Source organism: Monodon monoceros, unplaced genomic scaffold (assembly GCF_005190385.1).
Source record: "Monodon monoceros isolate NGI ecotype Baffin Bay Population unplaced genomic scaffold, NGI_Narwhal_1 Super_Scaffold_18, whole genome shotgun sequence".
In the NCBI taxonomy this organism is placed as follows: Eukaryota; Metazoa; Chordata; class Mammalia; order Artiodactyla; family Monodontidae; genus Monodon; species Monodon monoceros.
Window position 1 is genome coordinate 79,439,880 of NW_021703774.1, and position 27,289 is coordinate 79,467,168.

A 27,289-nucleotide genomic window follows, 5' to 3' on the forward strand; every position below is an offset into this window, starting at 1 on the left:
AGAATAATGCCCCTCACTAATGCTGTGCTTTACTTCTAAGTTCTTCTGTCCTTCACATGCGGTTTTTAACAAGATTAACTAACTGGTTTTCCTAGCTCTTCACGGATTAGAAATAGTAGTCTAGTGTGACACTGCCCTTAGAAACAGTAATCAGGCTGTTACCGCTCTTCGTGGCAGTCATAATTTAAATAAGAGAGTGATGGAAGCAATATGACTAAAAAAACTGAACTACATTTCAGGCTTTTTTCATTCCGGTATTCAATAAATAGTTGATTAGTTTCTACTAGAGGTTAGTAACTATTCTAAACACTGGGAATACAGATGCGAACGATCTAGATTTGGTTCCTGCCCTCATGGAGTATAAGTTCCAGTAGCGTAAGCTAGACATTAAACAAGCAAACACAGAGTGAGAGACTGGGAGGAAACCTCTTTACATAAGATACTCAGGGAAGCCTTCTCTGGGGAGGTGACACTTGTGACTGAATGATGAGAAAGTGACCAACCCTGAAAAGCTGTTTGGACATGAGGATAACTGCAACGGCCCTAAGGTGAAGACACATCAGGGCGCCTCTCATGGGTGTGGCAAGAAATGAGGCCAGAGAGGTGGGCAGGCATCAGGTCATGCAGGGCCCTGAGCCACGGGAAGGAGCTAGGATTTTATTCCAGTGCAAAGGGAAAACATTGAATTACTGTATTTATGTCTCTAAAGATCAGCCTGGGCCACACTTAGAGAATACATTACAACAGGGAAAAGTGGGAGCAGGGAGGCTACTGCAATAGTTCAGGAGATAATGGGGGCTTGGACTAGGATGAAAGCAATGGTGGTGGGATTACATGAATTACATGAACGTGGGATGGATCTTGAAGGTAGAACTAGCAGGACTTGCTGATGAATGAGATGTGCAGCAGGGAGGAGAGAAAGGGAGAGTCAGGATTTAACCTAAGTTTTTAACTTTAGCCATTCAGTGAATGGTGATGACATTTACTGAGATGGAGGAGGCTGCAAAGGGATTTCAGGTATGTGGTGGTAAATTTAAGAGTTCTCTTTAGACACGTGGGGGTTGAGATGCCTAAAAAACACCCAAGTGGAAATGCCAAGCTAGCATTTGGATGTGGGTCTTGAGCTCGAGGGAGAGGACATGAGGGGTTATGAACTTAGAGATAAGGAAGAAGGCTCGGGACAGAGGCCCAGGACACTTCCATATTCAGAGGATGAGTAGAAGAGAATCGCCACAGAAAACTCACAAGCAGGGGTCAGAGAGAGAGCAAGAAAACAGGTAGGAGGGTGGTGTCACAAATACTACAAGAGGACATGTGATTCAGGGAGAAAGGGGTGGTCAAGTCATGTCGAATGCTGCTTTAGAGGTCAAGTTAAGATGACAGAGATGTACAGTATATTTGGAAACAAAAGGGACACTTAAAACATAGCAATTTCGGGCTTCCCTGGTGGCGCAGTGGTTGAGAGTCCGCCTGCCGATGCAGGGGACACGGGTTCATGCCCCGGTCCGGGAAGATCCCACATGCCGCGGAGCGGCTGGGCCTGTGAGCCATGGCCGCTGAGCCTGCACGTCGGAGCCTGTGCTCCACAACAGGAGAGGCCACAACAGTGAGAGGACCGCGTACCGCCAAAAAAAAAAATTAGCAATTTCAGTAGAGTGCGAATGGCAGCCGGACTGGAGAAGGTTGAAGAATTGAACAAGCTTGAGAAACTGCAGGCAGAGAAGCATCCTTGCAGGAGAAAAGTACTTGGAAAAGCAAGAAGGAAGGGGCTTGAGTGTACCAAGGAGAGCGAGTAGCCTTCCGTAGAAGCAGGGAGGTTCCACTGTAAGTGGGAGGAAGGCAGAATGTGGGTTCAGAAGCAGGTAGTAAAGGAACCCTTGCTGGACTGCATCATTGCTTTTTCACTGAAATATCAAGTGAGGTCGACTGTTGAAGGGAGTGTAAGGGGAGGGGGAGCCAGAAGTCTAAGGAGAAAGAAGACAGGCCCTTCTCAGAATGGGACATGGCCCATTCACAGGAAATGTCACACGACTGCCATACCGAATGCACACTTGAGTTTTGTACTTATCCATTTTGTGAGGAGAAGGTGGGGAGTTGGGGGGTTCCCAGGAGTATTCCACAGGGAGAGACGTACCAGGAAGTTGCAGGGATTTGCAAAGGAGTGTTTATTATAATAACAAAATACATGCTGGTTAAGGAGAAAAGGAAGACATAGGAGGATGGTAGGTAGTGAAATAATGTCACCATCAGGAAATCCCCCTATTTCTTTAACTCCTCTGTACTTTCCATTCTTGCCCTTATTGAAATTTGGTTGTCCCCAGAGGCAATCACTCACTGAACCAGATCCCTCTCAACTGGAGGCTGTTTTTCCTTTTACACCCATGGACCTGAGAACCTGAGATGGGAGCAGATAGCCAAACTTCAAAATTGTCAGCTCGTGTGAAGATCACATCATTAGACTGTGTAACCTACTACCTTTCTGGGGCAGAGAATCTAGCCCGTTTGGAAATGGCCACTCTTCCCTTCTTCCATAGGAAGAGAATATTTAGCTGGGCATAAATTTCCCAATATCCCTGACAATTAGGATAGCCACATTATCAAGTTCTGCACAATGAATGTAAGCAGAAGCATCATGTGGCAACTTCCAGGAACAGGTCTTAAGAGATGGCTGATCAGCCCTTTTCCCCTTCTTTATTTCTACTACCCTACTGCTTAGAATGCCCATTTGAAAGCTGGAGCTCTAAAAAAATAAAAGCAGAGTTACCATATGATCCTGCAATCCCACTCCTGGGCATATATCCAGAGAAAACCATAATTTGAAAAGACACATGCACCCCTATGTTCACAGCAGCACTATTTACAATAGCCAAGACATGGAAGCAACCTAAATATCTATCAATAGATGAATGGATAAGGAAGATGTGGTATATAAATACAATGGAATACTACTCAACCATAAAAAAGAATGAAATAATGCCACTTGTAGCAACATGGATGGACCTAGAGATTATAATACTAAGTGAAGTGAGTCAAACAGACAAAGACAAATACCATATGATATCACTTATATGTGTAATCTGAAAAAGAAAAGATACAAATGAACTTACTTACAAAACAGAAATAGACCCACAGACATAGAAAACAAACTTCTGGTTACCAAGGGGGAAGGTGGGGGATAAATTAGGAGGATAAGATTTAAATGTTTTGTCTTGTTTTCAATATTAAAGGACCTACTGTATAGCACAGGGAACTCTACTCAATATTTTGTTATAACTATAAGGGAAAAGAATCTGAAAAAAATATACATATATATATGTATATGTAAAACTGAATCACTCTGCTGTACACCTGAAACTAACACAACATTGTAAGTCAACTATAATTTAAAAAAATTAAAAAATAAAAAGATAATGTGTGTATGGAAAAGAAAAAAAACTGGAGCTCTACCTGAGACCATGATGAAGAAGGTCACTTGTTAGTGATAGTGAAGTCAAAGGCTGGGTCCCTGACAACACTGCAGTAGAGCCCAGGCACTGCATATGTTTTTAAGTTCTCCAGATGATTCTCATAGGCAATCAGGTTAAGAATTCCTGCCTTGGACCTTGCCACCCTCAACAACAGCATCACCTCTAAAATCTTGATTTTGAACAGCCCACTCACCATTCCCTAGACTTCCACCCACTTCCTCCAGTACCCCTACTCCAAACATTCTTCAACCTCTTCAAGGTCTCCAGTTACCAAACACTACAGGAAGTATGGCCTGAGTCATCAAAAAAGCTTAAGTCATGTTAAGAAGCCCTGATTTGAGGATCTGTAAAGGAAATGGTAAAATACATTTTAAAGTTTCACACAAAATGATTCAAAGAGGTTTGGAATTTGAAGGAGAAATTCTGTTTTGTGAAAATTAACTTGTTTTGGATGTATGGATAGTTCTGTGACAGAATTTTCAACTTACAAGGAAGGCATATGAGGATAGTTTTCCAGGTTGAAAAATGAATTAAATATTAGGTTGGCCTAGAGAAGACAGGGCTGCATTCGTCCCAGGGCTATATCCCTTCTCTTACAATGGCCAATAAAAAACAAGTACAATTAGGCCTTGTTAACATCCTGGAATTCAAATACTTGCTTTTATGTCTTTCATATTCTTACTGTTTGTTTTGGTGCTTTCATGCCTTTAAAATCTGGCCTGCAAGTTTAGCTTTGACTGTCCTGCACCTCAATTCTGCTGGTCTGTTTACATGGCCAAGAGGTTCAGGCTCACACTGATTGGTTTTGTGTTTAATCAATAAGGAGAGGTCAACGTGGCTGCTCCATCATCAACTATCCCGTGAACCATTTGGAGGACTTCTCAAACTCATCAAAAAGGCTGTAATACTATCCTTCTAGCAATTGGATAACTATCAACTTGGATGGCAAATTTAGGAAGACATAGCCCAAGGAATGTTTGACCAGCAAATTTCAAATTCTAATTCTTAGGCTGCCAGTTCTAAGTGTCAAAGTAATTTCTAGTAGTTTTTCTTCAGGTCAATGCTGGCTGGGCTAATGCATCTTCCTACTTCTGGAATACATGCAGGAACTGATAGAAAAATTGAAAAGCACTGCCAGGTTTTAAAAAAGCAAATTAGAGAATGTGAAAAATGGAACCCAGGAGATCTCACTGACAGATGTGGGTGGCTGACTCAGGAATGCCAAGTCAAGCACTTACGACAATGTGTTTACAAATCGACTTTCCACATTCCCCGTGCCCTAATATTGTGCAATTTTGGTTTAAATATTTTGTCTTGTTTTCAATATTAAAAACTTTCCAAATATAGTTTACATACTTATCACATACCTACTATATGATCTAAAGAGTTTCATTTTGTCAAAGCTCAGACAAAATATATCAATAATACACTAGGAGAGTGATCCCTACAGTATGTGAGAAAACGTATTGCGGGATGACCTATTTTTACAGTTTTAGAAAGAGGTCACCCACCAGGCTAGACTCAATTACTAGGTTATTTTCTTGTCCCCTTGGTCAATACTTACCAACAAGGTAAAACCCACAGCAGGATACCAGAAATTAAACTATAAGAAACCTAAATATGATGACTGTGACATTCCTGAAACATGTGTTCTTTTTTTTTTTTTTTTTTTTTTGTGGTACGCGGGCCTCTCACTGCTGTGGCCTCTCCCATTGCGGGACACAGGCTCCGGACGCGCAGCCTCAGTGGCCATGGCTCACGGGCCCAGCCGCTATGTGGCATGTGGGATCCTCCTGGCCCAGGGCATGAACCCGTGTCCCCCGCATCAGCAGGTGGACTCTCAACCACTGCGCCACCAGAGAAGCCCCGAAACATGTGTTCTTTATGAGGCTTTACATTTTAAAAATCATAAATTTATAAGTCACTCAAACCCTTAATTGGCTAGAGATTAAAGTGATGACTCTCCTATTCTTTTTCTTTTTTTTTTTTTTTTTGCGGTACGCGGGCCTCTCACTGCTGTGGCCTCTCCCGTTGCGGGACACAGGCTCCAGACGCACAGGCTCAGCGGCCATGGCTCACGGGCCCAGCCGCTCCACGTCATGTGGGATCTTCCTGGACCGGGGCACGAACCCGTGTCCCCTACATCGGCAGGCGGACTCTCAACCACTGCGCCACCAGGGAAGCCCTCTCCTATTACTTTTAATGATAAGCCAAATTCTAAAGCTGCAGAATGTTCCTTTTTATATTAGTTCACTTCAAATTGAAAAATCACTTGCAAATAGAAAAAGCAGGAAATCTACTTTTCTTTTCCCATACATTAACAGAAAAGGAAGAATATAAAGACAAAATATTTTCAGTGCCTCAGTTTGACCTAGCTATAGTTAATCTATTTGTGTTTCATAACCAACGTCTGTATTTTTGTTCATATGCTTACCACAATCACTATATTGAGTTCTTAAGTTCATTTACCATACTGTATTTTCACAAAGGATATAAGGAGCCTAGCATTAAAAGCACTGGTACAATCATTCACTCATCTAAAGAAAGCAGACCTGAGAGAAAATCGGGCACAACTGGGGATGGACACCAAGAGCAGGTGTCTTGAAAAGAAAAGACGAAAGGAACATAAATATGGCAAATATGGGTTTGAGTACAGAGCCAGGTGCCATGCCAGGCCTTCCAGCTCTTAAAGAGGGAAAAAAGGCAGGCAAGCAGAAGCAGAGAGTTGAGACAGTAACTATTGACCGGATATTAAGGAAGCATCTGGGAGGTTTTTGTTTAATATTAGGATTCTTACTGCTTAGAGGCTAAGAATAAACGGCATCTCTCAAAAAGGGATAAACTATCGGTGTATGTCAAGAAAAGTTGCTCTAACTAGAATATACAGAAGGGATAAACAGCAAGCTCCTACTGTATAGCAGAGGGAACCATATTCAATATCCTGTGATAAACCGTAATGGAAAAGAATAAGAAAAAGGAGGTATATATATATATATATATAATTGACTCACTTTGCTGTACAGCAGAAATTAACACAACACTGTAAATCAACTATACTTCAAGAAAATAAATTAAAAAAAAAAGAAAAGTTGCTCTAGGTGCAATTCAGAGAATGGAAGAGTAACTGTAAGCATGGGTGTGGGAAGACCTGTCAAGGTCATTACAGTGATCCAGGCCAGCTGGACAAGGTGGAGGCCTCAGAGAACAGAACAGATTCAAGCCGGATATACTAAGGCTGACTCATCCATGAGCAGGTATTATCTGACACCACTAGTATGGACTAGATCAACCACAGACTGAGTGAAGCTTGAGATAAGGTGGTAACAAAATATGTTTTAAGCATCTCCCTTGAAATCATCAAACCTTAAGCTTTAAGGAACTGTCACAAATCATTTTTCTGACACGGCAGAAATATAATTTGAAAAAATTAATTATTGCTTTAAAATGGATTGCATGCTTATATAATCCTAAAAATAAAATTAACATCTGAGTAATAAAAATATATATCCAAGATGTGTCACAGACATGTAGATCAATGGAACAGAGAGCCCAGAAATAAACCCATGCATATATGGTCAATTAATTTACAAAAAAGGAACCAAGAATATACAATGGGGAAAGGACGGTCTCTTCAATAAACGGTGTTGAGAAAACCAGATGCAAAAGAATGAAACTGGACCCCTATCTTACACCATACACAAAGATTTAAAAAAAAATCCAAGTGGATTAAAGACTTGAGGGTAAGACCTGAAACCATAAAACTCCTAGAAGAAAACATAGGTGGTAATAAGTTCCTGGACATTAGTTTTGGAGATAAGTTTTTGGATTTTGACACCAAAAGTAAAGGCAACAAAGTAAAAATAAACAAGTGGGACTATATCAAACTGAAAAGCTTCTGCACAGCAAAGGAAACCATCAACAAAATGAAAAAGCAACCTACTGAACAGGAGAAAATATTTGCAAATCATATATATCTAATAAAGGGTTAATACCCAAAATATATGAAGAACTCATATAATCCAATAGCAAAACCCCCAAACAATCCAATTAAAAATTGGGCAGAGGATCTGATTAGACATTTTTCCAAAGAAGATATACAGATGGCCAATAGGTACATGAAAAGGTGCTCAACATCACTAATCATCAGGGAAATGCATATCAAAGCCACAATGAGATATACCTGCTAGAATGGCTATTATCAAAAAGATAAGAAACAAGGTTGGTGAGGATGTGGAGAAAAGGGAACCCATGCGCACTGTCGGTGGGAATATAAATTGGTTCAACCACCGTGGAGAACAGTATGGGTTCCTCAAAAAATTAAAAATAGAACTACCATATGATCCAGCAGTTCTACTTCTGAGTATTTATTCAAAGAAAATAAAAACACTAACTAGGAGAGACATACGCACCCCCATATTCATTGCAGCATTATTTACAATAGCCAAGATATGGAAACAGCCTCATATTCATCAATAGATAAGTGGATAAAGAAAATGTTATATATACATGTGAATATTATTCAGCTATGAGAAAGAAGGAAATTCTGATATTTGCAACAATATGAATGGACTTGAGAGCATTACGCTAAGCGAAATAAGTCAGACAGAGAAAGATAAACAAATACTGTATGATCTCATTTATATGTGGACTCTAAAAAAGAAAAAAAAAGCTCACAGATACAGAGAACAAACTGGTGGGTGCAGGGAGGGGCAGGGGAAGGGGCACAAAATGGGTGAAGGTAGTCAAAAAGTTCAAACTTCCAGTTATAAAATAGGTAAGCCATGGAGAGACCATGTACAGCATGGTGCCTATAGTTAATACCATATTGCACATTTGAAAGTTGGTAGGAGAGTAGATCTTAAAAGTGCTCATCACAAGAAAAAAATTTTGTAACTATGTATGGTGAGGGATGCAAGCTAGACTTATTGCGGTCTTTTCACAATATTAAAAATATTGAATCGTTATGTTGTACACCTGAAACGAGTATAATGTTGAACGTCAATTATATTTCAATTCAAAAAAGATATGTCAAATGGGAGTATGCCACTTCGAACCAAATAATTAATAACCATCCAACTTTCATATAATATTCTCCTCTAATCCAAAACAACCACCTTTTAAAATAGACATTTATTACTCCCATTTTATAGATGATACAAACTGCAGCTCAGACACAATCACACAAGCAGTGGATTCTGGCCCTAAAGCCAAGACATCTGCCTCAAAATCTTCTTTGAGCACCATATGTTTGAATTAGTTAAGTCTTAGAATTCCGGCGCTAACTAGTGATATAACAGTATATTTGAACATGTTAAACCACAAGCACAGAAATTACAATATGCTGGGTAAAAACTTTCTCTTTTTGGGCTTCCCTGGTGGCGCAGTGGTTGAGAGTCCACCTGCCAATGCAGGGGACACGGCTTCGTGCCCCGCTCCGGGAAGATCCCACATGCCGCAGAGCGGCTGGGCCCGTGAGCCATGGCCGCTGAGCCTGCTTGTCCAGAGCCTGTGCTCCGCAACGAGAGAGGCCACAACAGTGAGAGGCCCGCATACTGCAAAAACAAACAAAAAAAACCAACTTTCTATTTTTTAGCATGTGTTCCATTCAGGAAGCTATGGAAAAAATCAAATGAATATTAGAATACTAGAAATAAGAAGATCCTTATGGCTTAGGGTAACAGAACCAGGGGTAGGCAGAAAGGAGAGGGAAAAGAGAAAAGGAAGATGGCATGACAAATATGAAGTGAAGGTTCCATGGCCTGGGTGCTTGGGAAATGACAAGGAAAAGGCTGGGCATGAGGAGATGTGAATAATTAATTTTAAAATCAACTTCCAAGTTGGTTTTGTTTATTTATTTACTCATTTTTTTGGAGTAGATTTAGTTCGTTCTACAGTGTATGCTTTAAATACAAATACTTAATAAAATTTCTAACTTTTAATTGAACTTTTTTTTTTTAACATCTTTATTGGAGTATAATTGCTTTACAATGGTGTGTTAATTGAACTTTTATCCTTTACTTACTGTCTATCTGACACCCTGGTGTAGCCACATGGACACAAACAAACCATCCCCAGGTGGCTTTCTTTTCTTTCCTCTGCTGAAGAGTCCTGCACTGCCTCATCCTTCCCCACTGGCCTAGAATGCAGATTATAAGAGATGTTTCTTAAGTTGGTCATGAATATTAGGAAGACTTCTTTGGAGCAAGAAGGACCCTTAGACACACATCCAGCCTCTGCTCTGAGCAACTTCTCATTGGCAGTCAATGTCATGAATTTGTCTGTCTCTGCTTCAGTTTTCCCTTGTGACCTGAGCTGCCCATTTCTGCCTGCCCCCCGCCGTGCCCCCCCCCACTAATGTATGGTGACATTTCATGGAACAGGGGTTGAGAAACATGCTATAACCAGAGACCTCTCTAATGGAAGGGGAGGTGCATGGTAAATAAAAGCCATTTCCCCTAAGGTTTCTCAAGCGTGGGTCATTTCCCTCCCCCAAGGAGGTTGTGCCCTTCCCGTCTTCCTTGCTTTGGCCATCAGTAGGTGAATGATTCTGCATTAGCCACACATGAATAATGTAGGACCATGCCTTGCAGCCGCCCAGGGAGGGCACCACTCCCCAAAGGAAAACAAACATTACTCACTCCACTTTTTCCGAGAAGTCTGCTACCTTACAGAAACTGACTACTCTTCCTGTGGGCTGTGCCCCTGCCCCCCACGCCTGTCCCCAACCCCGCCTCATCCCCTAATGAGCTCCTATTCACCCTTCCTCCTCCTGTGAAGTCCTGCCTGACTCAGGGAGCAGGACTGACCACTCTGTCTTTTCTGCCTTCTCTCCTATTTTTGCTTCTGCTGTGATGTATGGTGAATTATATGTTTACTTGTGTCTTCCCCTATGATGCTGAGTTTCCTAAGGGCATATTTATATCCCAAGTGCTTACCTGGCAGTGCCAGCACTAATTAAATATTTGCTGAACTATCTATGCAATAAGAGTGAATACTAGAGTCTTACAGGCATCTTCATATACACTATCTCAATGTCACGACTTCAAGCATCAAGTTGTAAGTTTACATACTCCTGGGAAACTATCTAGCTAGTCATCTTTTCCTGGGAGCCACTGAATGGCTTTCTCGTAAAAGGGAATGTGAGGGAGATTTGGAATTTGAGGGGTTTTCCTTCCTCCTAGAGCCAATCTGACAAACGGAACACTTCAGTTTCATCTTTAGCCCTACATTAATGAGAAAGAAAGATAAGGAGAAACATAACTATGGCAGTTTTCTGCAAACGTGGCTGAAAAAGCTGTAAAGGCAAACTCTGTGCCATTGAAACATCGACTTCCCAATGCCCGAGTGATCGAGGCGGTGTGGCCCTGAAAGCAATTTCACTGGTCCACAGATACCCCACTAGAAACACAGGGATCTCGCAGGGGTAAGAACTTTGCCACAGACGATACACAGAGTATCAGTGAGCCCGCAAGCCAGGCAGTGGCTGCAGCAGGTCAGAGAGGGGCACCCAAGCCCCCCATCTGGCTGCTGTGTCTCTTCCAAAGACACACTCACTCGCGAGCCCAGAGGAAGTCACTAGTCCCAACTCAGCCTCCCCTGGAAGGGGGGACAGAACCCATGGCTACTCAGGGGTGTAGCCTGCCTGACCATAAAGAAAAAAGACTAAAGCAGCTTCCGCAGGCTGACCGGTGGGCCAATGAAAATGGGCAAAGAAGACTGGGCACGTGTTATTGATCAAGCTCCTTTTCGCCCAAAGTCCTGCTTTGATGGACTCTAAGTCAGATCACCAGCACCACAGCCCGAACCAGACTGACTCCCCGCGTGTCAGTATTTCAAGGCTGCAGGACTGGATCAGACAGTAGCCTTCCCTACACCCCTGCAGTGCATCCCCCAGGGCTCTGCACAACCGGTGCACAACTGTTCTGAGAAAAATTCTGAATGGTTCTGGTAACAATTTCAGCCAAACTTCAGCCCTCCGCTGTTCCCTATGTCCCATAAAAATATTTACGGCTTTGTACAGGAAAATCTCCCTTCTAAGTCAGAAGCCTCCTGTGATTAGGGAGTACTTGGACAGGGTAGTTCAGGAACAGTTTCACAGTGATTAACTAACTTGCTTCATTTCAATGTAGCTGTCACTCTGAATTACCACTTAATGGGCGAAGTGTGCAGCCTATAACAATCAGTAGTACAGGCGTAAGGAAGCAAGACATTAAAAAAAATTAGCCCCTAAAGCAATTATTGCAGTGAATTTTTCAAATAGTTTTAATACTCTGTCTTTTGACTCCAGGGTATGGCTTGGGGAAAATATATTAATCTCAAGATAATCACCGGTCAATTTCAGTTCTTCAATATCCACAATGATATTAACGATTCCAACCTTACTCTTTTTGGTTGCCAACATTAATTAAGCATGATAATTGTGTGTCTCCATGATATTTGGTGCTTTCTGAATGAGTCAGAGCTCAGGGAATAATCTGAATACAGCAGACAGCAATTTGCTACATAAATTCACCCCGATGGCTATTAGCTCATTTTAAAGTAGTCAAGACTCCTAGATTAGAGGGGTTTTTTTTTTTTGCATTAATACCAAGTTAATCACATCTACATAACCTTTTATTCACCCTTCCCCAAAACCCTCCATGAATAACTTCTGCGAGGCCTGACCTGAATGTAATAAGGTAGAGGGTAAGAGTTTTCAAATGTGTATTTTTAAGACAATCTCCTTACACTATAGAGTTCTGTAGACTCTATCTTGATATTTATTTTCAGGAATTTAATATGAGAAGTCAACAAGACTTTATAATTTTTTTTAACTCTCATTTTATACCGAATAATTTCAATATGAAACATGTATTATCTACATACACAGACTGTATACTAAGGATATTTACCAACTTACCGGCAAAGTTTGAGTGCTGCTTTTAATATCACCACTTTGGAAATTTGAAGGAACAATTGAAAAACTAGAGCAGTAAGCAAAATTAAAGTAATGCTAAGCAACCAAGTGGAGGGTTTGGCTGGGGCTGCACTCCACCATAATAAAGAGGAATGCGACTGGGAGCGAGCGTAGAGAGAGCAGCAGCTCCTCAAGGACACTGGCTGAAGAGTGGCTGACGCTGCCATCCCTCCTGGCACCGCTGCCCCTCGATCATCATCTCATTATTCTGCCCTCTGCTGCTGTTTCCCTGCTAACTCTTGTCATTCTGGTAGCGGCAGCAGGAAACCTGGACGCCACCCATACCACCGGCGCCAAACCACTCCCGGACTTGGAACACCACCCGACTGGGACTCTGATGTCCTAGGTAGAAGTGGAGTGTGTGAACCTGCGTGGAACTCACACACTCTGAGCGCTGGAGATGAGGGCACACAGGGGGGACACTTTATTTGTACCTTGAAATAAAATGACTTCAGGGAAGACATGAGATTCTGCACTGAAAATGCAAAGCAGACAAGCCTCGCGCTGGGTCTATGTGGACATACGCGAAGAGATGTGGTGATGCTATGAACACCAGGGCGGCAGGCTGCTGAGTTCTGAACATGCAGGCGAACCGCTGAGGGGCATGGGAGTTGTTGCTTGTTTTATTTGATTCTTTGTTATTTTTGGGTATATCAGGACACGTATAAGTTTATTTGGGCTTGACAATTATGAAAGCTGAACTGAATCGTTACTACTTCTGTAGTACTTGTGTGATTTGTTTGTGTGGGTCCGCTAGCCAGGATCCTTGTGAGCTGGATACAAATAGCCTGACTCCCTGCCCCCCTCCCTGACTCTGTCACATGCCACTGTAGAAAGGCCACAGAAATCAGTGGCCACGCTCCTCCATTTACCAACCGTGACACTAACTCACCCAGCTACTCTGAACCCGGACAGTCATATATTTTTCATTTGCAAGCCGCGATACAAACATTACGATTGTTTGCCCTTCTCCCTTAGAATTCGCTCTGTCAGAGGCAATTTCAAGCAGGCAACTGGCAGCCGGGGGAGGTGAGCATCTACTTTGCTTAGCTTTCAACCCAGTGTGTGTGCACCATGTGCTATCACCCACAGTCACCCTGCTAACCTTCACTCTCACCGATCCATGCACCCACACTCCCATCCGCTCCTCCCAGGCAGAGCTCAGCTCTTGCCCTGTTCCATGGAAGGGCTCGCGCAGCTGGCAGGGCTGACTGTTGGCGGCAGAGTGCTGGGCCCTGGCCTCTGTTCCTCTTCAGTGATAGCACCACAGCGCCCAGCTCTTTTCATACTGAAATGCCAACTGAGGCGCCATTCAAAACTAAAGGCTTCTGTTTGTTAAGAGAAAAAAAAAAGAGTTTGAAAATCCCTGGTGTAATGGGAAGAATATGGGCTGGCCCATTGAGTCCCAGGTCAGTGGCTTATTAAATATGTGATTTAGGGCAATTTAAAAAGTTCTCTACACGTCAGTTGTTTAATCTACAGGGTAGGGCTGCTGGCAGGAGTAAATAAGCAGCACGCGTGGAAGGTCCCTGGGAGGGGGCCTCTCACACGAGAGGGCATTGGGAAGTAGTCACGGTTATCTGCCTCTTCACGCGCCTCTACCTAATAACGCTTACAAGACTCATCATCTCACCCACAAACTCTCTGCCAAGTATGCAACAGTCTCGTTGCAGCTGAGGAGCCTGTGGGGACTGTGGACTTCTGTCCCACTGTGCAGCCAGCGATGCCACCCGTGCTCCTCCATCACCAGGGCAGACAGGCCACAGCCCCCCTTGCAAGCATGAACCCACACAGGCTGGGAGCAGCCGGTTGAGAATCTGGGATGCTCCAAGAGAATTCACCCTAAACCGTGACCCCCAGACTCTCCACGGAACATCCCCTGGAGATCCCACGGAGCGGCACATTGATATCAACCAGCTGTGCAGCTGGGCAGGCCCCCTACCCCCCACGCATAGCTCTGGAGCACCTGCTGGAGACTGAAGGTCACTTTCTGCGCAGGGGATGTTTGCGCCTTGAGACACACCTCGGAGGTGGAGAACTGTCTGACCTTCTGATGGCATGGGAACATAATGTGTGCTTCTATACCGTGGGGGGGGGAAGTATCGTGTATTTATAAATCTATAGTGGTATATGTATAATCAATATGGATAACTGTATATGCAAGTATATGTATCTCAGTGGAGCGACATAGGTGGGAATGAGAAAGAGGACAGGCGAGTAACCAGGAAGACGGAGAGAAGGCAGGGAAGAAAATGTAAAAGAGAAAGACACATGGAGATATACACAGAGAGACAGAGACAGAAACATCAGAGAAAGAGACGGAAAGGCAATTCAGGGACAGCCAGTGAGACAGAGACACAGAGAAAGGCAGAGATGAAGAAACGGGATAAATACAGAGAGACAGAAACTGAGATGGAGAGAGCTAGGGATAGAGAGAAACAGATTCAGAAAGACGAAATGACAGAGACAGAGGGATACAGGAAACAAGGAGGGAGAAAAGGAGGAGGGAAGGAAGGAAAGCAGGCAGGCAGACACAGAGTTACAGTCTGACAAAGACAGGCTGCAGGAGGGACAGTCACTCACAGACACACGCAGTGGTAATAAGAAGAGGGACCTGAGGCTACTATCACAGGTAGGTCAGGTAAGGGCCATCTTAGCCCTTTATCTCCTCTTTCTCTGAGCTGCTTTACAGACCTTCAGCACTTGCTGGGGAAGCTATCTAATTCCATTTCTCCTGCATCTACCAACTCTTTGTCCTGGGAGTAGTAGCCCTCAGGGCTCCCTTCCCTCCCTCCATATTCAGCCTCCAGTCAAGCAGTGTTAAGGGTGAGCCTCCCAGGTACCAGCACAGCAGAAGAGCTGGTGACCAGGGTGCCCATTCCTGCCGTCCCAGAGCATAGGGTCTGACAGCACTCTCCTTCTCTGTATCAAGGGTTTCTCTGGCATTGGGCAAGTAGTCATTGCTCAATGACATTTGCTAAGAATTGTGTCCCTCCAGTGATATCTAAAAGGGTTCCTGGGCTTCCCTGGTGGCGCAGTGGTTGAGAGTCTGCCTGCCGATGCAGGGGACACGGGTTAGTGCCCCGGTCCGGGAAGATCCCACATGCCGCGGAGCGGCTGGGCCCGTGAGCCATGGCCGCTGAGCCTGCGCGTCCGGAGCCTGTGCTCCGCAACGGGAGAGGCCACAACGGTGAGAGGCCCGCGTACCGAAAAAAAAAAAAAACAAAAAACACATAAACATAAAAGGGCTCCTAGTCACAGATTTCCTAAGTATTCATTTAATTCAATTCTGTTGAGTGTCTGTGATGCTGAAGCATAGTGCTGCTATGTTATCTAATTTACTTTAAAGTATTAAGCACGTTCAGTGGGATATTCTGTACCAATGTTAGGTCAAGCTTTCACCCTGGTACTACGAGCATTCTCATTAAGGTTGCATTGTCCACTGGTGGTCAGCTGGCCTTCCCTTCAGAAAGCCCATTCTTCAGAGGGAGCTACTACAAGGGCTTCTGTAATCATTGTCTCTATCAACAATGGGTGCTTTGCTTATTCTTGATTAAAATAGTGGCCTGTTGACTAGCAATGATGAATATAAAACATACGCTATCCCTAGTGAAATTAAAGACATTCAAGATACACAGATTAGCTCAACATATTTTAGAGATACTCACTACCTTTCCATGAATTTTTGAGATAATCCAATGTGTTCTGTACTCTATCTATAGGGGTGATGCCCTAGGTTAAAACCCCTCCTTGGTCCTGAGCCAATATGAACTCTGGAAGTTTCCGTGTGCTTGAAGCTGATGGGAAGTACTATTTTCCATAGTACCCTGACTATGGAAAACTGGGGTTTTCCTGTAGCGACCTGCCATACAAGCAGTGTACAGAACACCTATAAGAGCAGAGCTGAGACTTCTAAAAACTGCAAGATAGTTTATTTTGAGCTTCCTTGAGGATAAGAATTGAGTTAATAAGTTAATAAGTTCATTTATACATGTGGCAGAATTTGGTTTGAGATCCACTTTCATTATAATGTGTTTAATGGATTTGCTGGAAAGCAGACCGATGGCTCTCACCCATTTCAAAATCCTGTGGGGGCAATAAATAGAACCAGGGCTTTTGGGAGAAATACCTAATCCCACAGTTGGAGCAGGGAGATGCAAGATAAACCTGGACTATTTTGTTACGTCAAAAATTTTTGAAGTGCTCAAAAAAATTTAAAAAATAAAAGAAAAGATGGACACATCAAAAGGACACAGGACTTTCAGCTCCAGGAAGACGGAGTAAACATGAATATAAAAATTAGGCTAAACATAGGAGCAAACGTACTGTGATACTGTGATTTATAGCAGAAATATATATTTGGTCATTCAGATGACCAAATGCAGATATATTTGTCATGTATATTTGGTCTTCATTCATAGTTTCTGGCTCACAGCTCCCAAAACCCTTGGAATTCCTGAGCTTAGGTTAAGAGCAATGGGTTAATTGTCTCTTGTCCTTAGTTCCTGAAAACTGCTCCAGGGAATGTGACTTTGGGTCCCACCCAAGGGTGGAGGCTGGTTGCCGAGGGGAACCAACCATGTGATTAGAGGGTTAGATCTTTTACTCTCAACCCCCATCCCTCCCCCCAAACTCTAGGGAGAGGAGAGGGGCTGGAATTTAAATCAATCACCAACCGCCAATGATTTAATCAATCATGCCTATGTAATGAAGCCTCCATAAAAACCCAAATGGAGGGTGTTCGGAGAGCTTCTGGGCTGGTGTACACGTGGAGATTGGGGAGAGTGGCGCTCAGAGAGCATGGAAGCTCTGCACTGTTTCCCCATGCTCTGTCCTATGCAGCTCTTCATCTGGCTGTCGTTCCGTATCCTTTAATATCCTTTCATAATAAACCAGTAATCTAGTAAGTAAACGGTTTTTTCCTGAGTTCTGTGATCCATTCTAGCAAATTGAGCCTGAAGAGGAGGTCACAGGAACTTTGATTTATAGTCAGATGGTCAGAAGCACCTGTAACCTGTGTTTGCGACTGGCATCTGAAGTAGAGGGCAGTCTTGTGGAGCTGAGCCCTTTGCCTGCGGAATTCCATTCTATCTCTGGGTAGATAGTATCAGAATTGAGCTGAATTCTCGCACATACTGCTGGCATCCGAGAACTGCTTGTTGGAATTGGGTCCGGGAACTCTTTCGCGTGCACTTTTCCTTGTTTCCCCTACTATGTACTACTAAAAATCCTGGACATTATACATAAAATAAACATTAAGACAACTCTGAAGGGTGGAGAGAAGACCAGCTAAGGACCTTGGGACTCAAGGAATGGTGCAGTGGTGAGTTCCCTGGGTTTCCCTTTACCTCACACACCCAGACTGGGTACTGGAGAAGCCAGTGACTCAGAAATGCTAAGAGGAGCCACAGAAGAAGTCCCAGTGAGGTCTGCTCTCTAGCAAAAGGCCCAGGAGAGGGGCAGCCCAGCAAGACAAAAGACTTTTGGGCAATCACTGCTTTATTCTGGCCAATTACCACCACAAAAAAATAAACAAATAAACCTACCAACTGGGGCTCCAACCCCGTCTACACCAGCAAAGTCTAAGTGGGGAACCGAGGCTTCCGCCTGGTCAGGCAGTGATGAGTCGCTCCACCCCACCCCACCCAGGTGGTGTCACGAAAGACAAGTAGGAGCCAGCATTTTCATTCCTGCCAAAGCTCCCCTCCCTCCTGTCCCAGTACCACCACCGCCACCACCACAAGGGTCAGTGGAGACCACGTGGGGAGACTGGATTTCACTGCCGGTAGTAATGAAACACCCTTCCCTTCTTCCTGTGCCAGAGCAGTGTCATAGAAAGCCAGCTAAAATAGAAGGCTTAAATAAGACACAGTATCTCTTAGCCTAATCCCCCAAACTTCAGGTTTCAAACAAAAATAATCTGTCGTACCAAGAATTAGAAGAATCTCAAAGTAGAATGAAAAAAGACAGCCACTGAGATGATAGAGATTATAGAAATAACTGACAAAGCTCTTAGAGCTGCCGTCATAAGCGCTTGTAAACATGCTTGAAATAGATGACAAAATAAAAAGACTCAACGAAGATAAAGTCTCAGCAAAGAAAGAGGATATAAAAAAAAATAGAAAATTTTAAACTAAAAGATACAATGAATGGATTCAACAGCAGAATAGAGGAAAGAATCAGTAAACTTGAAAATACGACAACAGGAAATACCCAATCTGAAAACAAAGATAAAACAGACTGAAAAAAAAAAAAAGAAAAAAACCTTAAGGGATCTGTGGGGCTGGAACAAAGGAATTAACATTTTTGTCACTGGAGTTCTAGAGGGAAAGGAGAAAGAGGGAAGTACAAAAAAAAAAAAAAAAAAAGTACACGAACAAATAACAGCTGAGTATCTCCCAATTTAGGAGATATAAACCTGAAGATCCAAGAAGCTCAGAAAACTCCAAGTAAGATAAACCTGAAGAAATCCATACCAAGAAACATCACAATCTGACTTTTAAAAACTAAAGACTGAAAAATCCTTAAAAGTAGCAAGAGAGAAATGACACCTTCCCTATAGGGGAAAAAAAAATTCAAATACCATATTTTTCATCACAAATCATAAAGGCCAGAAGGAAGTAGCAAAGGAGTTTTTAAATGCTGAAAGAAAAGAACTGTCAACCAAGAATTTTATAACTAGTGAAAACAAGAGATGAAGGGGAAACCAGGATATTCTCAGATAAAGGTAAACTAAAAGAATTTGTCGCCATCAGAACTACCCTAAAACAATGGCTAATGAAAGTTCTCTAAAAAGAAAGAAAACATAAAAGAAGGGACTTTGGAATATCAGGAAGGAAGAAAGAACAATGTAAATACAACAGACTTTCCTTCTCCTCTTGAGTTTTCTAAATTATGCTTGATCGTTCAATGAAACAGAACGTTGGTTCTTTAAAAAGAACCGTAAAATTGACAAAACTCTATCAGGACAGATGAGTAACTAAATACGAAAGGACACAAATCACCAATATCAGGTAATAAAAGGGGATATCATTTCAGACTCTGCAGACGTCAAAAGGATAATAAAGTAATACAATGAACAACGCTACACACATAAATTTGAAAACTTCGATGAAATGGACCAATTCTCTGAAAATCACAAACTGCCCCAACTCATAACACAATAGAGCTCATTTAAATAGTCTTATAACTTTTGAGAAAAGTGAATTCATAGTTTTAAAACCCCCAAAAAAGAAAACTAAAGACCCAGATGATTTTATTGGAGAATTCTCCCAAATGTTTAAAGGACTAACACCAATTCTATATGAAAAGCCAAAGGAACTAAAACAATCTTGAAAAGGAATAAAGTGAGAGGAACCAATCTACCTGTACATAAGACTTATTGTATAACTAAAGTAATATAATTAAACCTAGATGAGTCTGTAGAGAATTATGCTGAGTGAAAAAAAGAAGGGCTGATCCCGAAAGGCTACATGTATGATTCCATTTTTATAATATTCTTGAAATAATGAAATTAAAGTATAGGAGAAAAGATTAGTGGTTACCAGGGAAATTAGACAGTGCTGGGGAGGGAGGAAAGTGGGTGTGGCTATATATAAATATATATGGTAACAGATCCTTGTGGTGATGGAAATGTTCTGTGTCTTAGCCGTATCAGTGTCGTTATCCTGGCTGTGATAGTATATTATGATTTTACAAGCTGCTACCATTGGGAAAAACTGGGCAAAGCATTCACAGAATTTACCTGTATTATTTCTTGCAACTGCATGTAAATCTACAATTATCTCAAAATAAAAACTTTAATTAAAAAAAAAGGAGACAAGAGCCAGCTTGAAGAGGTTCCCACTGGTAAATTGGGGATAATTTGAGCACGAAAATAATTAAAAGCTGTAATAAATTATAAATAATTGAAAAGACTAGGAATCCACTAGTACATACTAATGACAGAGAGATAGAGAGATGAGAGAGAGAGAGAGAGAGAGAAAAGAAGAGGGAGATGAAGAGGAAGAGATAGAGACAGACAGGCAGACAGATGGACAAGGAAGAAGAAAGGGCTGTTGCTTACAGCAAAATCTAAAAAGACAACAAAAAATGAACCCAAGCTCTGACATATAAAGAACAGACTGTAGTTGCCAGAGGCAAGAGGTGAGGGAGTAGCTGAAATGAGTGAAGGGGGTCAAAAGGTACAAACTTCCAGTTATAAAATAAATAAGTCACAGGGATGTTATATACAGCAGGGTGACCACAGTTAATACTGTATTGCACATGTGAAAGTTCCAAAGAGAATAGATCTTAAAAGTTCTCATCACAAGGAAAAAAAATCTGTAACCACGTATGGTGAGGAGTGTTAACTAGACTTGTTATGGTGATTTTTTCACAGTGATAGAAATAGCAAATCATTACGTTGTACAACTGAAACTACTATAATGTTATATGTCAATTATACCTAAATTAAAATAAAAAAGCCCAACTGGCAAATGTAGAGGAAGCACTAGAGTTAAGAATTCATCATTTTGTAACCATCATAGTCTAGCTTGGTTTATGAAAAAATCATCAAAGGATGCTAAATTGGAGGGAGGGGTTTCTGATAAGGAATAGTAATTTAGCATAATCTTAAAGTGACTCGACTCCACACAGATTACTTATTTCTTGAAATGAAAAGTAAAAAAAAAAACTGTACAGGGGAGAAATCAGGCAATACCTGGATGGTCAAATTAACATCACCCAAAAAGGGCAGATGAATATTGTGTGTCTCCCGTGTGATCCTCCAAGGACACAACATTACTTGTGTACTAGTCTGACTGTGGGTGCATAACCTGAATGAGGAATCACCAGACAGACCCAAAATGGAGAACACTGTTATTTTTAAAAAGGGAGAGATTATACATTCTTCAAAAGTATAATATCATAAAAGAAACAGAAAGGCTGAAGGTGAAAAGATACTAAAAAGCCATGACGACTATATGCAATGTGTGATCCTAAACTGCATTCAGTGCAAGAGGGGAAAACCACCGCTATCAAGGACATTACTGGGTCAAGTGGCAAAACTGGGTGTGGATAGTAGATCTGATAAAACTGCAGCATCGATGTCAAATTTCTTGAAGTTGATAATTGTACTGTGTTTATGTAAGAGAATGTTCTTATTTTTAGGAAATACACACTGAAGTATTTGGGTATAAAAGAACAGCAGTATGTGCAACTTTCAAATGGCTTTAAAAAATTGAGGAGGACAGTAACACCAGTGAGGAAAAATACTACCAACAGATGAAACTAAAGGATATAAGGGTATTCTTTGAACTATTCTTGAAATTTCTGTCAGTTTGAAATTATTTCCAAATAAAATAACTTTTAAAGTTCTTTGGCTTTTGTTAACCTATCAAAAAGAACTAAGAGGGCTTCCCTGGTGACGCAGTGGTTGAGAGTCCGCCTGCCGATGCAGGGGACACGGGTTCGTGCCCTGGTCCGAGAGGATCCCACATGCCGCGAAGCGGCTGGGCCCGTGAGCCATGGCCGCTGAGCCTGCGTGTCTGGAGCCTGTGCTCTGCAACGGGAGAGGTCACAGCAGTGGGAGGCCCACGTACAGCAAAAAAAAAAAAAAAAAAAAAAAAAAGGAACTAAGAGATGTGCGTACCAATTTAGATGGGATAGGTCCCTAAAAAGTACAATAATAAGAGCATAGGCTTCTGAGTTAAGACAAATTTGGGTTCAAATCCTAGCTCTGCCCTTATTAGCTGACCTCAAGAAGTCTCAATTTCTTCATCTATAAAATGCAGAAAATAATGCTTACCTCATAAAATTATTTTGAGGATTAAATGAAATAAGGGCTGTAAAATATTACAATGTCTGGCATATAGTCATCATTCCACAATGCTATTTATTATTTTTATAGCTGAGTAGTGGTGATACTTGTGATGGTAGTTATTGTGGTGGTGGCCAGAAAGCCATGGAAATACAAAGACGACCAAAATATGGTTCCTGACCTCAAAGGACTTAAAAAAATAGAGCTGAACCACAGACTACAGTGTGTCACATAAGTGCAAACAAACTGTTGCTGGAGCAGAAACAAAAGTGTATTTACTTCTTCTGGGGAGTGGGTCAGGAAAGACTTCTCAGGGAAGGTAATGGTCAAGTGAGCAGTAGAGGGTAGGTTAGGATTTCACCAGGCAGAGGCGAGGGTGAGTGTTTGGGGCCATCCTGACGCAGGTAACAGGTATGGGCTGAGGGCTCAGGGCACATGTGGGAAGCAGGGGAGGCAGAGAGAAGTGTAGAATGGGGCTGGAAAGTACACCCAGGACCAAGCTGGGGAGGGTGAAGGGCTTTGAATGTAACACGTAGGGTTTCACTGTTTTCTGGGTGTGGTGGGAGAACCACTGAAGGTTTTTGGGTGAGGGATGACAGGACTGGATCGTTGTCATGAAAATGCCACTGGGCTAGGGTGTCAGTGTGCAAATGGATAGCTTGTGGAGAGCAGGCAAAGGACACACAGTATTTCAACACTTTAACAACCAGGACCTGTGCTTTCCAGCTGCGCCTGGGCCCTGCACCTCTTATCCCAGGGTTTCTCTTAACCAGACTATCTATCCCCTCAGCTTATATAACTCAGGCTGGCCCAGACGGTGCTCTCCTTACCAGAACCTTCTTGGCCAGGAAAGTCCCCTTGAAGGTAAGGCTTTCTGCCCACACTGGGCAGTACCATTTGTATTTTATGTTGTACAGTCAAGGTGCCCCATGCAGTCTACACACAGGACTGGACTTAAACATCAACTGTGGATGTTATAGATGAGCCATTACATTTCCCTCTCTTTACTTTGTTAATTTTGGGGGATATAAGAAAAAGACATGGGGACTTCCCTGGTGGCCAGTGGTTAAGAATCCGCCTGCTAATGCAGGGGACATGGGTTCAAGCCCTGGTCTGGGAAGATCCCACACACCACGGAGCAACTAAGCCCGTGCGCCACACCTACTGAGCCTGCAATCTAGAGCCCGTGAGCCACAACTACTGAGCCTGCATGCCACAACTACTGAAGCCCGTGCACCTAGAACCTGTGATCCACAGCAAGAGAAGCCACCACAATGAAGAGTAGCCCCCGCTTGCGGCAACTAGAGAAAGCCCGCATGCAGCAACGAAAACCCAACGCAGCCAAAAATTAATGAATAAATAAATTAATTTTAAAAAAAAAGAAAAAGAAAAAGACATGAAAGTTTTAATTCACTTTTTTTTTTTTTTTTTTTTTTTTTTGTGGTACGCGTGCCTCTCACTGCTGTGGCCTCTCCCATTGCGGAGCACAGGCTCCGGACGCACAGGCTCAGGGGTCATGGCTCACGGGCCCAGCCGTTCCGCGGCATGTGGGATCCTCCCGGACTGGGGCACGAACCCGCGTCCCCTGCATCAGCAGGCGGACTCTCAACCACTGCGCCACCAGGGAAGCCCTAATTCACTTTTTAAAAGGATACTCTAATCAAAATGGGGCTCTTCTGGAGTTTATGTCTTACTTCATCTATAACTAGTTTGGTAGGACTCATGCTTCTCCCATTTGCAGTAAGAAGGAAGAACAATGTATTTCCCTAGGATATTCTCCTTTAACTCTCAAATTTACTAGAAAGTGATTGGAAGGTGAGCTGAGATTTAAATCAACAAGACCAAACAATGGCTCCAGGGGGCTCATTCAGTGGTCAGAAGGGCCTGTCCCCTGCTCCTGCCATTACCTCAGAGGCGATGGAGGTGAAACTGCTGCTGAAGTGCACGTGCTTGTGCATCTCGCTGCCGTTGGCCGTCAGGAGCCAGGCCCCGAGCGCCTGGTCCTCACCAGCCGACCGGTTGCTGTGGCTCTGGTTCGGCAGGAGCTCCGCCAGGTCCCAGTGGTACGACGGTGTGGCCCCGACCAGCGCAATGAGGATGGCCTCCGTGGCCACGTAGAGCTGAAAAGAGGAAACACAATTAGTAAGCTCACAAACCTTGAAAGAGCAGGTCTCGCTTTTATGTCTGTAGGAGCTACAGAAACGAGACGCTTCAGAAACAAAGGAAAAAAACAGAAGGAAGCTTCCTGATCTACTACTAACGGGGCCATCAGCAATCCCATCTGTAAAGCACCTTCTACTTCCTCCGAGGGTTTTCTTCTACATTTGAGATACATCTGATGCTGAGGACACGGCACATAAATGGTTCCGCAGTGGCAGGGAGTTGGGGAGGGGGTGATATTACTGGCTCTGATTTAGAACACTAACATTCCAGCTCTTTTCTCCTGACCACTACACCTCAGTTCAGATAAGCAGTCACCAGGGCCCAGGAGTATCTTGGTCTTGAATTCACGATCTAAACAAGAAAACATGTTGTGGCATAATTAAATGTTTCCAAAAAAGTCTGTGTTTGTATACACACACACACACACACACACACACACGGGGAGGACAGAGGCTCTATTAAATCAGGGAAGCATTATATGCACTTGAGTAGGTACTAAAGTATAGTATACAACTTATAAGATGTAAAAAATTCAAAATCCCAGGGATAGGTACCCACTTTATAACCTTTAGCTGTAGTAATCATTGTTTAGTCTAAACATAGTTTCCCCCTAAAGAAAAAATTATTTCATTCATTCATTCAAGGAATATTTATTGAGCACATACGACATTTGTCACTGACCGTTTTGGGCTTTCTGGAGATTCACAATTGGGTTTACAAGCTGTTGAGCCCTGTGCAGCATTTTAATGCTATAGATCCATTTATATAACTCTCCTTGGATGATTGTTTCAAGCTTAAAATGTATTAGGAAAACACAGGAATAGTCTGTTCCATAGTGAGACAATCTTATTTGAAGCAATCGCTATTCAAAAAATATTTTTAATTAAAAAAATTATACTATTAACTTAGAACTTAATGTCTTAAAATAGCTTTAAACAGAGTAAGTGTTTAAAAAACACAAAGCATGTGATTTCGGTACAGCATGTGGTAACACCCCCACTGGATGGACGAGTTGACTGCTGCATGAAAGGATGGAGAGACCTGCCCACAGCATTATCTCCACTGTCAGGGAACTCCCAGCTCCTTCCACACCCTTCTGGAGGGGCATGTTCAGCTGTTAAGGGGATAAGCTAAAGCACCAAAAGAAGAGTAATTTATCACAAGTAGATGATGGAATTACTGACAAGGAAAGAGAAAAGAAGTCATGACGTTGTGTGTGTCATAACAGAGAGCTAATGTAAAACCCAAGATGTGATTTTTCCCCTCTCTGCCAAGGCTGCAAGGCTGTAAGGCAGCCCCAATCTATTGTGAGTCGGATGACTGTGGGCCTCTGGAGATGCACAAAGCTGCCACAGGTCAGTCTGCGTGTGTGATTTACTGTAAAACGCAAAGGAAAACATGTTTCTCGGTTTATATTGCTTCCTGGCCCCTATTTGCATACCATTAAGGAAGTTTTCAGGACAGGAGGCAATCAGCTTACAAAAATGAAAACCTTAATAATTACAAGAAGAGGTAGATTACACATTTAGCTATAATTACAAAGCCACTTGCACCCATTTTAGTAACTGCCCTTCCTGATTACAATCTGCTGAAATTTAATTCATGGGTAAAGAAAGAAAAAAAAAAATGGGGAAAAGGGAACTCAGGAGATGATGCAAAACACATGTTCCAGTAAACGCACAGCCTTCAATCTGGCAAACCTAACTAGTTATATTTCTTTCTCTAAGCGTGCTCTTTTCTGCTTTTGTTCGTACCATTCACTTCACCTAGAAAGCACTTTCTTCTGCTGTGAATGTCTGAACCTTTCCCATCCTCCAAGATGTAACTCAGATGCCCCCTCCTCCTTGCCACCTCCTACCACCTTGCCTTCCCTCCAACCCCTTCAGAAGCCCTCTCCTGCTTCTGCTCACCTCCAAAAGTTCCATTTAGACCTTTCTTAGAACCCATATCATTTTCTTCACTGCACTATATGTATCTGCTTGTCTTATTTTTTCTATTGAAATCTACCCTCTCTGAGGGCAGGATCTGTGTCTGATTCACCTTTAGGCTCCCAAAGCAAATAACTCAGGGCCTAGATAGACGATATCACACATTCAACAAGTCCATGGATGAATGAATGACCATAACAGAATACTAATGATAACAGCAAACACTTCTCTAATGCTAACTATATGCCAGGTACCATTCTAAGTGCTTGGTGAAAATATGTTAATGCATCTTATTTTTATCTGTATTATTCTAGAATAAGCAATGTTCTGTGTAAAACAGGAAATGCTCCAAAGGGTCCTCTAATCTGAGGTGTATTTCATTGTGGAGGCTACCATTCTTGGAAGAAACTACAATGTGCAGAAAAAAAGTTAAAAAACAAAGAGGTGGTGCTGATATATACCCTTATTTATAACGCAGGGAGCAGTGAAACCTAGCTAATCAGTATTATCCTTAGCAATCAGTAGGTTGAATAAGCACTTTCCTCCTTTCTCACTTTCTCTGCTCTCTTCCTACCCCTCACAATGTTTCCATTACCCACCCCATGTGAGCGCACACACACACACACACACACACACACACACACACACACACACACACAGGGACCTCACAGAATACACAGGGCCATGGCTTTGTGTCACCAGAGGGGTCGGAAACATGCAGCTCTTCCTTGCTGTGCCAGCCTCCATAACATGGTGTCAGCCTTTCTGTCTTTGACACAAATGGCCATGCCTGGTTTTGCTAAAGGTAAAAGAGAGAGTAGGCAGGCATCTATAATACATGCTAACTATGAAGGGTGAAAGGGACATCATGAGGATTAGGTAAAAGAGGAGATGCTTAAACTCTGTATACAGATTACTGTTAGGTACTTTACACCAGAGCCACATACATGGGTCACATGGTCCTATGAAGTCAAAG

General features: G+C 42.6%; 1 protein-coding gene across 1 annotated transcript in view; it reads right to left on the reverse strand.

Annotated features, from left to right (window-relative positions):
- The window catches only part of SLC22A15 (solute carrier family 22 member 15), a 78,330-nt gene that overhangs the window by 41,331 nt on the left and 9,710 nt on the right, over positions 1-27,289 (reverse strand). Inside the window, exon 2 of the mRNA XM_029229937.1 lies at positions 24,130-24,342. Within this exon, the coding sequence (XP_029085770.1) occupies positions 24,130-24,342 (213 nt within the window). The remainder of the gene's footprint in view (positions 1-24,129; positions 24,343-27,289) is intronic.